The sequence below is a fragment of the Populus euphratica genome, unplaced genomic scaffold, assembly GCF_000495115.2.
Source record: "Populus euphratica unplaced genomic scaffold, PopEup_1.0 scaffold19.1, whole genome shotgun sequence".
NCBI classification, from domain to species: Eukaryota; Viridiplantae; Streptophyta; class Magnoliopsida; order Malpighiales; family Salicaceae; genus Populus; species Populus euphratica.
In genome coordinates this window covers 3,159,081-3,173,718 of record NW_011499853.1, presented here as the reverse complement: position 1 = coordinate 3,173,718, position 14,638 = coordinate 3,159,081, and the positions used below count along the sequence as shown (strand labels likewise).

Sequence of the window (14,638 nt, the reverse complement as noted above, 5' to 3'; positions counted from 1 at the left end):
CTGCGATCTTCTGAGTGGAAGAGAAGATCAGGATTAATGTCAGCAGCTATTATAGTCTTTTCGCTTGCCCTCCTACATTTTCCATGATAATGGCTTGTACTGTATTGCATAATCTCCTAGCTATCGTAACATATATGTTCTCCGAGACAATAAAGTTTTATTTCTGAAGGCAGCTGTATGTTTGCCCCTTTTTTTAAGGAAAAAAGAATCTCAGAATCACATTCACAACTCCTTTTACGCGCGCGCGCGCGCGCATAACAAAGGAAGCGAAGCAAAGCAAAGCTAGGGAAAAAGAGCCCTGCGAGATCCTCCATTAAAGGATATGAAGGCAACCATTTAAAATCACTATTATATATAAGGCTGTGTTTGTTTGCAGTGCACAGCGTACCTCGCAAACAATCGTTAACTCCCACTTCATTGTAACCTCGAGAATTTCTGCATTCCATTAATGTATTTGCAACGTCAACTTATCCTTGGGCCAATTGAAGGCGTAGTGTGTTATTATGATCTAGTGTGATCTACTTCAAGTCACCAGCCCATGATATAACTTACTGTGATCTATGTCTTTGGACTTCTAATCTACAAAAATAAACTTCAAAAATAGCTCAAAAATAGAAACCTTCTTTCATTTATTTTGTTAAAAATAGTACATAGCCCCACTTTCATAAAATCACAATACTACTATGAACTACCCTGGTATTAGTAAATTATATATACTCTGATTTTTCTTGATATATCGTGATAAAAACCCACTCCTGAAACCCTTGCTTGCTTCTCTTATATAGCAAAAATATTGATATATGGTATAACGGCGACGGCTAAATTCACACATCCAAAGTCCAAACCATCTAATAGTCTTGCTTTATACCCTTAATTAGCTTTAATGATTCATGTTCCACGGAGACTCAACAGCTTCACATCATCGACAACAGGTCCGCATAGAGAAGAAAAGTCATCACTCCTCATGGTGTAAAATGTGCTGTAGAACATTACTCTTGTCCTGCTAGAAACAGCAACAAATTTAAGCACTGCTCGCTTAAACCCACCTTTGCCCTTGGACTCATAAGGAACTTTGAGCGTGTCCTTGCCGGCGAACGCCTCGACAACCATTGACCCTTCACATGAATTGCTCGCATCTCCCACTGCAAATGAGAGGGAGTAGGTTTTGCCGATTATGGTACGGACTACCTGTGCAATCGCACTTTCTTTGCCTGCTACAAGTTCTATGGCACGCCGTCCTTGTGGCACCGAAAAATGCTCTATATCAATGAATTTAACTGCTTTAAGGGATTCAACCATCCAGCCAGGGAGTGGAGAGTGCTTATCTTCAATGTTGGGTGGGATCAGGACGCCCCAGGATGTGTTAGGTAACAAATATGGACCTTCTTCGAAACCCCCATTTTTTATTAGGTTCTCTGCAGAATTTAGAATGAAAATACAAGTTGTTAACATTAATTCAACATTTTGGTGTTTATAGCAGGAATCAGTGACTGATAGCGATATCCGAGTAACGATTTAAAGTTCAAAAAGAAAGAACAACAGCAATGGGACCAGGCATCAAGTAGTCATGAATGCTAGGCTCAGCATAGGTGAAGTTGCAGGCTGCAACTTCAGCATATTAATGTCTCAAATCCATTGAGCCAATAGCTAATTACCTTTAGGATTCTTTCATTGTTAAGACTAGAAGGCTTGATCAAACCAGTTAAACACTTGCCATTCCCGGCCCCTTGTGAAAAGGACTGGAAAATAAACGGTACCAAATTGCTATTCTTGTAAGGCAACTGGGGAAGACAGTCCTAGAGCACCCCAGGGGCTAAATACCAAGTTGAGAGTCTCGAGACAGTGTCCTAAAGGTCTCTGTGAGGGACATAATTCAACGAGGACTCAATAACTTCACATCGTCAACTTCTCCTATATTTTTTTTCTCCTTCCTTGATGATCCATGCCTAGCTATCTACACATAAGTTTAATGCATATAAAATATGTAAATAACTTACTATTTGTTGGTCTAGGAGGATATAAAGCTTTAATGGCCACAGAATCAATGAGCGGGCCGCAAGCAGGATCTTCTTCAACTCCTGGATTGTGAACAACAAGCTCAACGATATCAAGCAAGGCTTTAAATGCCCAAGCATACGAGTCCCATCCATTGCTACTGTACATTGTTTGCATTGGTAGCACGCCCCACTCAGGAGAAATCGATATGTTCAATTCTTCCTCTTGAGCACAGGTTCTAGCTGCGCTAAATGTGATGGAATAATACATTCCCTTTGTAACATTTAGAACTTGCTTGATTGATGCCTCATTTCCAAGCCGGACTGCATAGGCTCCCTCTGGTACTACCAGCAACATGTCCCCTTGTTTTTGGCCTGCTTTGATGTACTCGACGAAGCCGGAAATTTCCCATTTTGGTAATGCATAGCGTCCGATCATCTCTGTTCCTTTCAAATCCGATGGCTTTGGGCCAACCTCGAAGTTCCCATTTTCTACCAGTCCTGGCATTATGTAATTAGAAAAATTGAGATTTTAAGCAAATTTATTGTCCAAACCTTAAAGACTACGAAATCATGTTCATTTACAAAATAAACGGCAAATCATTAAAAAACATTATTGTTTTAGTACAACGATGAACAAGAGAAATGGTGATCCGAGCCCAATTAAAGTACCAAGGGTGCTTAAAGTCTTTTTTTTTTTTCTATGATAATTATTACCTAACAAATGATGATTTTGTTAGATACAAGATTCTATATATCACCCAACCATGCGGGGTGATTTAGTGCATGCTTCAATATACTATTATAACTTAGTAAGTTAATTTGAAACAACTAATTTAATTCAAATCTAAAAAATTCAATCTAAAAAAAATTAATTTAGAATTGACTCGGTGAAAATCTGTTAACTTTTCTAAAATGATTTTGTTTTTCTTTTTAATTAAATTAAAATTCTTATTGAAACAAATTAATTCAAGCTAAACTCCTTTATATATAATCAGGCTTTACACCAACTTAACCTGAGTTAATCTTAATAACTATTCTTTCATTTCATTGAATGAAATTTATAATTTTATATATGAAATCTTAAAAAAGATGAAATGCTAGAAAGAAATAAAAGGAGAGAAGGAGAAAAAAAGGGCATAAACAATATTTTGGTGGTGAGAAGTGGCATGTTATTATGCTAAAAGTAGTAAGCTGGTCTGATGAGGTATATATCCCATCTACTAATATCGAGATCGAATTTAAGGATCATGTGCCTCACTGGCTCTGTCTGGAAAGCCAGCCATGAAGTGGGTCCATTCATTCTGCTTCTACAGCAGATGGGCTAGAGGCTAGAGGATATACTTGATGCAGGCAAATTATGCTGCAAAATCAAACCAAATTCACTTTCATCTTTTAAATGTAATTGATTGCCACTGTCCTATACGAACACCATCGCCGGTGCACGATTCCAAATCTCTATTTTTTGCTGTGAAGGAACCTTGTGGCTATGCGAGTTGTAAGGTCAGAATGGTGAAAAAAAGTAAATGGTACTGAATCAAGGACTGCTTCACTTTGAAGAACATCACAAATATATGCATATCCACTATGGACAAAGTATTTTTTGATCCCTGATGATCTTACAATTCACCTACTATAGGCATAGATAGCAGCAAACAAGGTGCAAAATATGGCTGTGGAAGACCGAGCTAGTAAGCCCTGAGCTTTATGCACAATAAACTTTGCCAGCTACGGTGATTAGCACCCACAATGAGCACCAACATGCTTTGAACGAGCTAGTTATTGACCAAACCAATTGAATGCAACAAAATCATGGGACAGACATGGATTTTAAAGCTTACCATCTTTGATAGAAAAGGCAAAGTGGCAAGTGGCTAACAGTAGCACCGACAATGGAAGCATGGCTCCTCTCATTTTGAGTCTTTTACAATTTCTTGTCCGAAGGGAAGGAGGAGAGGAAGAGGAGAAGGCGTATAATGAAAAGGAAGGAGAGAGCATGAGCTTATATGCATGTTGTGAACTAAAAAAGCCCTTGGGGTTTCATTGAAATATCAAATATTGACATTATGATGGTGTCTTCACGTGGCAATATTTTCTAATGACGAGATATGATAATGAAGGCAAAATCTTGATGTGTCTTTTGGTAGAAGATGAAGACAAATGTCGTTCGTGATCACATGGTTTCATTCCCCATTGCCTGTGCAAACCATGCATGGCCTAGACATTTCGTGCCTTTAGCTAGATATTGTTGCTAGAGGGTATCTTCATCTTCTGGTTATCTCGAGAATTAGATAACTAGAATTTCTTCTAATTCAGAGCATATTTTATAAACCTAGCGTGACTTGATGAGTTATTTTGGTAATTAGTTTATGTCAAGTTTGATATTAAACTATGTAGAAGTTTATCTAATTAAATTTGAATAATTATGTGATTCTATTCACAAATTGAGTGATCCAATCTAGATCCAAATAAGATTTAATCATTAGTTTTTTGGGTCAAAATAACTTCCATTTATTTTATAAAAAAAATCATTCATAACAAGGTTACTTTGATTAAAAAAAGAATTGAATTCACCTAACTCAGGTCCAGGAATCAAACAAGGACTTATTATTATGATTCAAAATATATTATAAATAAGTGATTAAATAAGAAAATTATTTATTCTTTTCACGTGAAAATTAAAAAAGTAACAATTGATTAAATTATTATAATTACCAAACCTGACATGCCAAACTTAATATTCAAAACCTAATTTTAGTGGAGTTTTAATTTAGGAAAATTACTTAGTCTTTTCACGTGAAAATTAAAAAGTAACAATTGATCAAATTATTATAATTACCAAACCTGACATGACAAACTTAATATTGAAAACCTAATTTTAGTGGAGTTTTAATTTAAATCAGTTTTGATATTGATTGAAATAAAACTTAGATGATCTGTAATTTGGTTGATTTAAATTTAGTCAAATCAAAACAAATAAAAAAATAAAAAAATCAAATCAATATTTTTTTGAAAAAAAATATACTAGTGTATAAGGATAATAAACTCAATAATTAATTTGAGAGAAATTAACTTTTGATACAGCTTTATAAATTTTAATATTTAATACAGGGCTGGATATCAAAAGGCCATGCAGTTTGTGATTTAAATATTCGTTGGTCAAATGTGATCAAAATCCATATCTTTTATTTGAATATTTAAGCACCCTAATATCCTCATTAATTAATACTCAATTTATAAGAACAATCATACGATACATGCATGTAATCGGTTAGGAAACATCGGAAATTAATGAATTGAGTTTGTTATTAATCAGTAAATTAAACAAACAATAATTTGCCCTTGTTTGTCTATACAGAAGAATCTTTTAGTGTTTATAAGCAAATCATGTGCTCTGTGTCGAGGTTAATTGCTAGGGTTGCTCATTTTCTAAAGCTCTAACTATCTGGTTTGCATGTAATAGAGGAATGAGCCGTCCTTATTTATATTGTGATTTATTTAATTAATTTAATGAAACTCGATCAAAAATATATTAATTTTTTAAAATTAACTTAGATTGATAACTTTGAGTTTTTTTTTTTAAACTTTCATGTATTGAAACATTATTAATCTATCTCGCAAGTCTAATGAAAAAACAAATTATTTATTGTAAAGTTGAAAATTAGTGATGATTTTATTTTTCATACTCTAAAATCTAAATAATATGAAATATGAGTGATGATGATTAAGGGGGAAGTAAACTGGCGCAAATCCTCTCCCCTTGATTAAGGTGGGTTGGCTTGAATTAATGGAGTATTCTTGATTGCTTCTTGGGATCGAACTCTTGCGTATCCTTATTTTTTGTGTTACTTTGTTTATGACCGGTAATGTGGGCGTGAAATATTTTTTAAGGGTATTTTTTAATTAAAAATATAATAAAATACTAGTTTTTAATTTTAAGATTAATATATTAAGATTTGAAAAATAATTAAAAAATAGATTCAACCACAAAAACAATCAGAGAGTACTTATCACCAAGCCTTCTCCATTTTCTTCAACTCTTCTTATTCATCTTCTTAATCAAATCAAACGTCTTCCTTACTCTTAAAAGCAAGACAAGTTTTGTTTGTGTCAGTTTTTGTCTGTATAATCGATCCATGTTTTACATTGCTCATCATACCCAGAATAGAGTTTGGTCTTCTAATGCCAGATACTTGGATTCTTAATTTGTCAAATCTGTGTGTGTGGATAATTGACCTTTTATTTTATCTATCTACTACAGAAGAAGAAGATAAAAAAGTAATAATTATTTAATTTACACATGATCCATCACACTGATTTTGTTCCGATTATCAAAAGCAATTTCATTTTTAAAGTGAGTAATCTGATTTTTTTTTTATAATTGAAATTTATTGTTTTAAAATGCACATATGGATTCTGGAAATGGTAACAATCAAGCCAAGTTTAAGAAAGTGACATGCATGATTTAAGAATATTACATATTGACATGTCATTTAAGAGATGAGATAGTGATTAAGACATAAATGTTAAATCAAGACGTGATAAATTAGTGATTATGAGACGCCAATTATATTAATTCAATGATATTAATAGAAATTCTAAAGGGCGGGTGTTTCTCAACTGATTGCATGATATTTATTATGAATTGTTATAATAAAATTATTTATATATTTTTTTTAAGTGGAAAAAAATAAGTTTTGAAATATCATTTAAGAGTCTTTTTTTTTTATATATATAGTAAAAATATGTTTTGGTTTTTGAAGTCAACAGAATTTAGAGTTGTTGGCAAAGAGTTTTCTTAATTTTTTTAAAGTTTCTTTACAATAAAAATATTTTTTTATTTCCAAGATTAGAAAAATATTGGGTTGCTCGACAAAATCCTTTTTTATTTTTCTATTATCCATATACATTAGAAGCATGTACTTAACTTTTGAAATTCACAACAATTTTTATTTTGTTATAAAAATTTATTTTGTTTATTTTTAGTTATAAGTTAGAGAGAAGAGAGAATTAACTTTTGAAATTCACAATAATTTTTATTTTGTTTATTTTAGTTATAAGTTAGAGAGAAGAGAGAGAAACTCGTAAAAAAATAAAAGAGAGAAATTTATCTATTATCACAATTCTAATAGCTAAAATTATTAAATTAGGTGACCATGGATTCTATTCGATTACAAAATTTCAATGATGATAGATTTTTCACTAAACATAAATGGATAAACATATAGGATTTGATTTTAATTTTTAAGATTTGATTTATTTTTATTTTTTTAAGTCATTTTGGGATTCTTAGGCGGTTTATATTGGTTTTTAGAAGGGCATGTTTTCGGCTAATTTTTTGGGTTTTTCTTAATGTATAAACCCGCTCGAGATGTCTGGTTTTTATTATAATATTGATATTTTTTTAATTTTTATTTTTATTTTTATTATTTAATATATAATTGATTTTAAATTGTTTTTTATATTTTTTATTATATAATTAAACCAATAAATGTTATCAAAATTAGTAAAGTTCATAAAGAAAATAATAGATTTGATGAATTAACTCGTGTTATTCGGATTTATCTAAAATATTATTGTTTATTTTTAAAAAAAATCTCATCTTAATTTTTTTAAAAAAACCAAACTATGCTCTCTCTTTTTATCATTTTGTTTTTTTATTCTTTGATTTGTTTTTTTAAATAAATCAAGTCAACTTATTCATACCAAATTAATTTCCACGCTATTTTATTTGACACTTGCTAGAGAGATCGAGTCGGGTGGTGAATCGATTTCGTAACAATACCATTGAATTTTCTGCGACCAAGATATTATTTCTTTACATTAAAATCTGGCAATACCCACCACACAGCGCAGGAAGTGACCTACCTAGTCATCTCTGAAATCAACGGAGATCCTTCCCATCAATGCCTAATGCCCTAAGCACAGAAAAGGACCAAAACCCCCCTATGCTACAAACAAATTGGTGTAGCAGTGGTGGTGGCAAGATCATGTCAAGGAAGTGAGAGAAACATGCCATGAGGGAAGTGGGTCAGATGAGCAGGAGATGGAGGGACCTAGAAGAAGGAGGGGGCATCGGGCAAGGGAGATACAGTACGGATTCTGGAAATCCCAGCTGACCTAATCCAAAATTGGAAGAGAAGAGGTCGTGGCTTGTTGCGGGCTTTCATGAACAAGAAGAGGCATGTGGGCCTCAATGGCTTCCAGGAAAATAATGCATCTCAACCTCATCTATCCCTTGATCATCGTCGTCATGTGGACGACCGTGCTCAGGCCGGGTATCGAGGGGCCTCTGTCCTCTACCATTATGGAATTTCTTTCTTTTTTGTCCAGAATTCAGATCTATATATGCCCTGGCCATTTGGTTGTTCAAGTGCTGGTTTGGATATCAGGAATTAAAGAACAAAGGACTGTCCCAATAACTCCTAGTTCTTCATTTTCTTCCTTCCAAAACCTACTGTATACTCCAATGATTCTGCCAAGTTATTTGTAATTTTGTAGAAGGCTTCTTGTGTAGCAGTATGTGTCCTCATATCCTGCTAACTTATTTTAATTGATTATTCTCTCTCTATTTATGATAATTTGGCTTTAACTTGAGATACACACACACACACATTTTGTATCATAGTAATATATCTCTATATTCTTCAAAACCAAATGTAATATATATACATTTTAATTTTTACATAATACATGCATCTTTTAAGCACAAGAATTAGGCATGGCTAGTATGGTGGGGGTGTGATGTAGCTGTGGAATGCTAAAATTTGAAGATGGCAGGGAAAAATGATTTCCCCATCGCTAGGCATGGCCCTCATCTTTGAATGCAAAGCAAGGTTGTGTCATTATCTCACTAATGCTTCACGTGCACTGTCTTGTTTGATAGAAGATCTAGATACTTTGAATCGTCTTTCGCACCGAGTTAGATTAAAAAAAAAAAAAAAGAATTCTATACACAAGTCTTTTTTTGCATGTTTTTGTAGTTAAAGAGACTCTAAATACAATTATAAAGTTTATATCATGTGCTAATAAAAAAGAAGCAGCGATAAACACACGATAACTAAAAAAAAATTGAGAAAGTTGTATATTAAAATATTTAACCTCATAAAACAAAGTTTTTATTTCATTATGTTTGATAAAATTATTTATTAAAATAATTCTGATTTTAAATTTGTTTATTAATAAACTCATTCATGACCTTAAAAATTAAAATAAAAACTATCCTAAAACCTGAAATAAAAAAATTTACCAGTATTGAATATGTTTTTATTAGGAATTTAAAGGCAAAACAATCTCTAATATGAGTTCTCCTCATCAAAAGAAATAATTTGACACCACCTTCAATAATTTAGTTGGTAGAATAGCTATCAATAAAGCGTCGAAATAATTTGACACCACCTTCAATTATTTTAGTTGGTAGAATAGCTATCAATAAAGATTTTATTTTATTTTTCTTTAAAATCAAATTCCAACAACTTTCTCCCACATTTCTCTCACATTATGAGTTAAAAATTAAAGTTTAAAATGAAAATTAATTTTTTAAAAAAAGTTTTTGGGAATTGAAAGGACTCTATATTTATAACTTGTAAAAGTATCAGTACTACAATAAATATTTTATCTAAACTTTTCAAAGCTATCCATTTACAACTTGTTTTTGTATTTAAATGGTATGTTTTTCAATTCCACCCTCCCCAGTTAAATTGATTTATAATTCCATCTAAGAAGGGCTGAATAAAAAAAGAACAAAGAAATAGCAATGTGAATGGTTCGTTTATAGTGCCATATGAGAGAATTCAGAGTGCATTTTGCACCATGAATCCCAACGCCTTTTATATTTATAGTTAATTAATATGCGTGTGATGAGACAAGTAACTTTATAAGCTAAGAGAGTGGTGGTCATCAATAATGTTTGGGATTATTAAGGCTTCTAATTTTATTTGTTTAATAATAAAATTAGAAGGGCAATTGGGGTGGGGGAGGAAGAAGCAAGGGTGATCCTGATCTTTTTTTTTAGATTAACGTGGGTGACCAAGGGTGATCCTGATCTTGAGGGGCCAAGTAATGGTTAGTGATTAAATTCATTTCTTTTAAATTCCCTTCTTTGTGATGAAGTGACTCTTGCAAAAGTGCTTTTGTCGAGATGGATTTTAGTGCCGCCAAAGGATTAGAAATCCTATTGAAAGTTCTTTATATATATATATATATATATATTCAAATAAATTAATGATAACTAAAATAAAATAAATTAAATTAAAAAAATATAAATTAAGATATTTAATCTGATATTTACCTAATTATATTTACTTAATTTATTTAAATTGATTCAATATTAAAAATAAACACATATATTAATTTGATTAAATAAAAAAATCATACAAGAGTGCACATATTAAAAAATATTACATAAAAATAAATATTTTTTATTTTCAAAAATAAAATTCTTGTATATGAAAGATTTTAAAAAAACTATAGATGATTCAAAATAATATTTTCAAAAATTAAATATGTACAACACCATGAAAAACAACAATCTCTATTAAAAAATAATTAAATAAGCAAAAAAATATACAGATGGAGATATTAATTAAAATATAAATTTAAAATTTATTTTTAAAAAATATTAATTAAAAAAAGTAATTTCAGGAAAATAAGAGTCTGAATGTTGTAATTTAACTTATCAAACTTATAACTTAAAAACATCAACTTAATCAAGTTTAATAAATTTTTTTCTTGGTAGGCCTTCAAGCCTAGGCTTGCGAGCCCCAAGCTTGTTTTTATTAACTCTGTTTTTAAATTAAAAAAAAAGTAGATAATATGGTGCTCTTCAAGATAGACAACATGCTATTTGCAAGCCCAAGTTATAAGCATTATAGTAATAGTAAAAAAATTAGGACAATAACTCTTTTGCTTAAAAAAACTTAATTTTTACGCTATTTCAACAAGAAAAACAATTTATTAACACTTTTATAAAATCCACGAATCATTTTATAAATTCTAAATACCTAAAAGTGGCCAAAAAACCAAAAATCAAAAGAGATTAGTTTTGACTTTCTTAATTTATATCTATTTTTTATGCAACTTTAATGCTCCAATATAATTATTATAAAGCTCCTTTCATTTTTATAAAATTACGAACACCAAGAAAACCAATTTTGGCAGCCAAAAATAAGGTGAATTACTTTCTCTTTTATTTCAGAATTTAGCAATTTTTTTCTTTTTTTTCTCTCTAATCATGAATTGAAAAATAACACAAATAACCTTCTGTATCAAAAATCTTTTTAAAATTTAAAAGAAACTAAATTATATAAATTGTATTATTTTTAAAGATCAATAATTTAAATGTATTTTTTATGCATTATCTGGTGCACTATTTATATATGGCATCTTTTTAATTTTATTATTGACAAAGAAATCAAAAGCAATTAGTTTTTAACTAAAATCAAATTATATAAAATAAAACTTTAAAAATCAAAATGATTTATTAAAAAATAAACAGTAAATACACAGTATTAAATAAGTGCATGAACAACATCCACGTACACCCACCTACCTTTTAGTGTATTCTATGATAGTAATAATAATAATAATAATAATATCATTCATAATAATAATATCACTTGCCTTTCTTCTTGTAGGGTCCAAGGTGTACTCAGATTTGTTGTGGCCAAAAAAAATTCGAGGATCCTAGGGTGAACTTGATTTTGACAGGGATCATGAGCAACTGTACTATCAAAAGAATTAAGAATTTTCTCAAAATTAAATACGAAAAAATCCCTGCATTCAATCTTTTTGTTAGCATCGATCCAAAATCAATTTAGATAACCTTCTTACAATCTAGCCACGTACCCTTTATATTTATTGAGCAAAAAAATTAACTTTAATATTTAAATTAATCCAAAAATACTTTTTTTAATGAAAGAAAAATAAAAAAGAAAAATAACATAAGAGAATTGATTTAATAATTAACGAGTGCATTCCCTCCTCTATCACCTATTAAAATATAAAAAATAAAATTTTTATGATTTTATTTATTTATTACAAAATAAATCGTTAAAAATCATATATTTATTTATTAATTAAAATCTCTCCTATAAATATAAATACTTTCAAACATGGTTATAGGACTTCACCGAGAAAAGATGTACATCATGGGTCAGAAGTGCTAACTTTTTTTAAAAAAATTGAAAATCAAAATAATATTATTTTGATATTTTTTTAAAAAAATAAAATTAAAGGTTGAGGTACGGATTTTATTTGAGCCAAGATTAAATCACAAGTTGATGTTAGTTTTTCAATTGAGTTAATTAAATTTTTTATTTTTTAAATATTTTTTAAATTAAATAGATATAGCGTTATATTAACTTATCAAACCCATCTAAATTTTATAACAATTATCAAATAAAAAAATTAAACAAAAAAAATTAATATATAAAACAATAAAAATTGAGTGTCAGCTATCAAATAAAAGTTAATAGTTGGAGTTGATAGTTGAAATTATATTTTGCTTAAAATTATAGTTGTAATTATTTTTTAAAATATTTTTATTTTAAAATATATTAAAATAATATTTTTATTTTTTAAAATTTATTTTTAACATTGATATATTAAAAGAATTTAAAAATATTAAAAATATATTAATTTAAAATAAAAAATAATTTTTTTAAATAATTTCAAAAGATTATAAAAAAGAAGACATAAGGGATGGTGGCCCAATTGTTGGCTGGATTTACCGATAGAGACGACCCAACCGTCATGATGTCAGAAAAATCAGACGGTGACTCTACTGCCTACGTAGCTTGCATTTATTAAGATTGTCCCTAGATAACTTCCTCAACGCGACCCCAAAAAGGGCCCTCGCTCTTTCCACTCCTCCTCCATTTTTCTCAATTCACTGATCAAAAGCATAGAAAGACTGCTTCTGATCTATAACTTGATGCAAGATACTAGCTCCGAATTATTTTAATGGAACAGTAAAGGTAGTCCATATGTTATCTTCGTATATATATGCCTTCCACAGTTTCGTATGGTCTGTGTTTTATCTAAATTATATATTTCAAAATATTTAGTTAATTTACACCTACTATATTTTTTTATGAATCTCAGTGAAAACTTTTTCATGAAAAAAACTTAATTAAAAAAATATAATTTATAATTTTTATCTTTTCGACGCTCGATAGACCCAGCAAGGCGCAAGTATGTAAACATCTTCAAGTCCTAATCTTATCTATAATTGTGAAAGGAAAAAGTTCATTGAATTGTTGATTGAGATGGTTGTGTTTAACGACCATCTTTGGCAATCAAATCAAGCATGTATTCATCTGATTTTGAGGGTCATATATATCCTTGATTTCTTTTTTCTTTACAGTCATTAGCCTTCCCCTCCCTTCTCTTCCCTCACTACTGATTTTTCTTCTTCTCAGTTTTAGCTGTCGGTGTTCATGAGGATATAGATAGAGTTTCCACATGAAATGGATCTTCACATGATTTCTGATCGAGAAGGCTGGTGGGTTTCCAATTTATCAACAGAGTGAAACAGTCCTTCTACACTCAATGATTGATGATGGACATTCTAACAACAGACATATCTAGTTCCATCTCTATAAATCCATTGATTTTTGTGATCTATCTCCATTGATTTTTGTGACCTACCTTCAGTCTAAACATTTAGATTCTTCCTCATCCTGAAATGGTGATCTTCTTTGGCTTATCTGCTATTTTATCTACAGTTAAAAAAAAAAGTGATTACTTTGACTGTTCTTGGGACATGCTCTTCTCCTTTCTTTCACTAGTGAGTGGAGCCCAACATTCTTGTCTTAACTAAACAGAATCTAAGAGAGATACCTGTAGCTTCCAAGAGACAAGATGGACGGAGGTATTTTATTGCAAGACCAGCCTTCTAATTAAAGCATGGGTTCACGTTCTCACATGGAATGTTCATTTGCAGACAAGGCGTTCCGTAGTAATTATTGCAACCTCTAAAAGTTTGATTTGGTTACTGTTCATCAAGTTAGTTTTGACATAAACTTCAAATCAAACCTAAATGAAATGATTTGACAGGCAAAGTTGTAACCTGACCAAGTTAACCATCAAGAATTCCATTCAAAATGATATGATTTCACTTTTTTTTCTTTAATTTTTGACCTAAAACAACATTTTTTCAATGAAACAACATCGATTGAAGTTGATTCAATAACCGTGCGATCCAAACCCTTAACAAGATGAACTTACAGGCATGGAGTCTGAAAACTATGATAGAGACACGTGAAAGGGTGACAAGACGTTTGTGTCTTGGAAAGGTTGTTTTTAATTTTTATTTCCCCTTCCTAGCTCACATGCATTTCTCATACAAAATCTCTCATGGTCGTGCTCAGAAGAACAACTGATGAACAGCTCCATGGGATTTGTACATGTACTCCGGACATGGGTGGTTTACAGGGTCACTATTTATGCACCAGCCACCACCTGCTCATGGCACTGTGTCCTCCTTCCATGGCAGCCATCCATTTCTTTTCACTGCTCGAAAGGACAATAGATTGATCATGAACACGCCCATGCAAGCAGTCACCTCAAGGTAGGTACGTGAAGGAGAGCAAATGAACGTGAGAGCACTTGCACATGGACACGTTAATTGAGACAAACCCATA

General features: G+C 30.9%; 1 protein-coding gene across 1 annotated transcript; it reads right to left on the bottom strand.

The window, feature by feature from the left end:
- Positions 1–601: 601 nt before the first annotated feature.
- Positions 602–3,990, bottom strand: LOC105122382 (uncharacterized). Its single transcript, XM_011021459.1, has 3 exons — positions 3,836–3,990; positions 1,998–2,495; positions 602–1,415 (listed from the first exon to the last, which is right to left on the bottom strand). The coding sequence occupies exons 1-3, from the start codon at positions 3,906–3,908 to the stop codon at positions 889–891; spliced, it is 1,098 nt and encodes a 365-aa protein (XP_011019761.1). The 5' UTR covers positions 3,909–3,990; the 3' UTR covers positions 602–888.
- Between the last annotated feature and the right edge of the window lie 10,648 nt (positions 3,991–14,638).

What these genes read in the sequence shown, in the direction of transcription:
- LOC105122382 (XM_011021459.1), bottom strand. Translation starts at nt 3,908, where the DNA reads ATGAGAGGAGCCATGCTTCCATTGTCGGTGCTACTGTTAGCCACTTGC. An exon ending in TGCCTTTTCTATCAAAGATG is followed by an intron (nt 2,496 to 3,835) that starts GTAAGCTTTAAA and finishes ACATAATGCCAG; the next exon opens with GACTGGTAGAAAATGGGAAC. An exon ending in TCCTCCTAGACCAACAAATA is followed by an intron (nt 1,416 to 1,997) that starts GTAAGTTATTTA and finishes TAAATTCTGCAG; the next exon opens with AGAACCTAATAAAAAATGGG.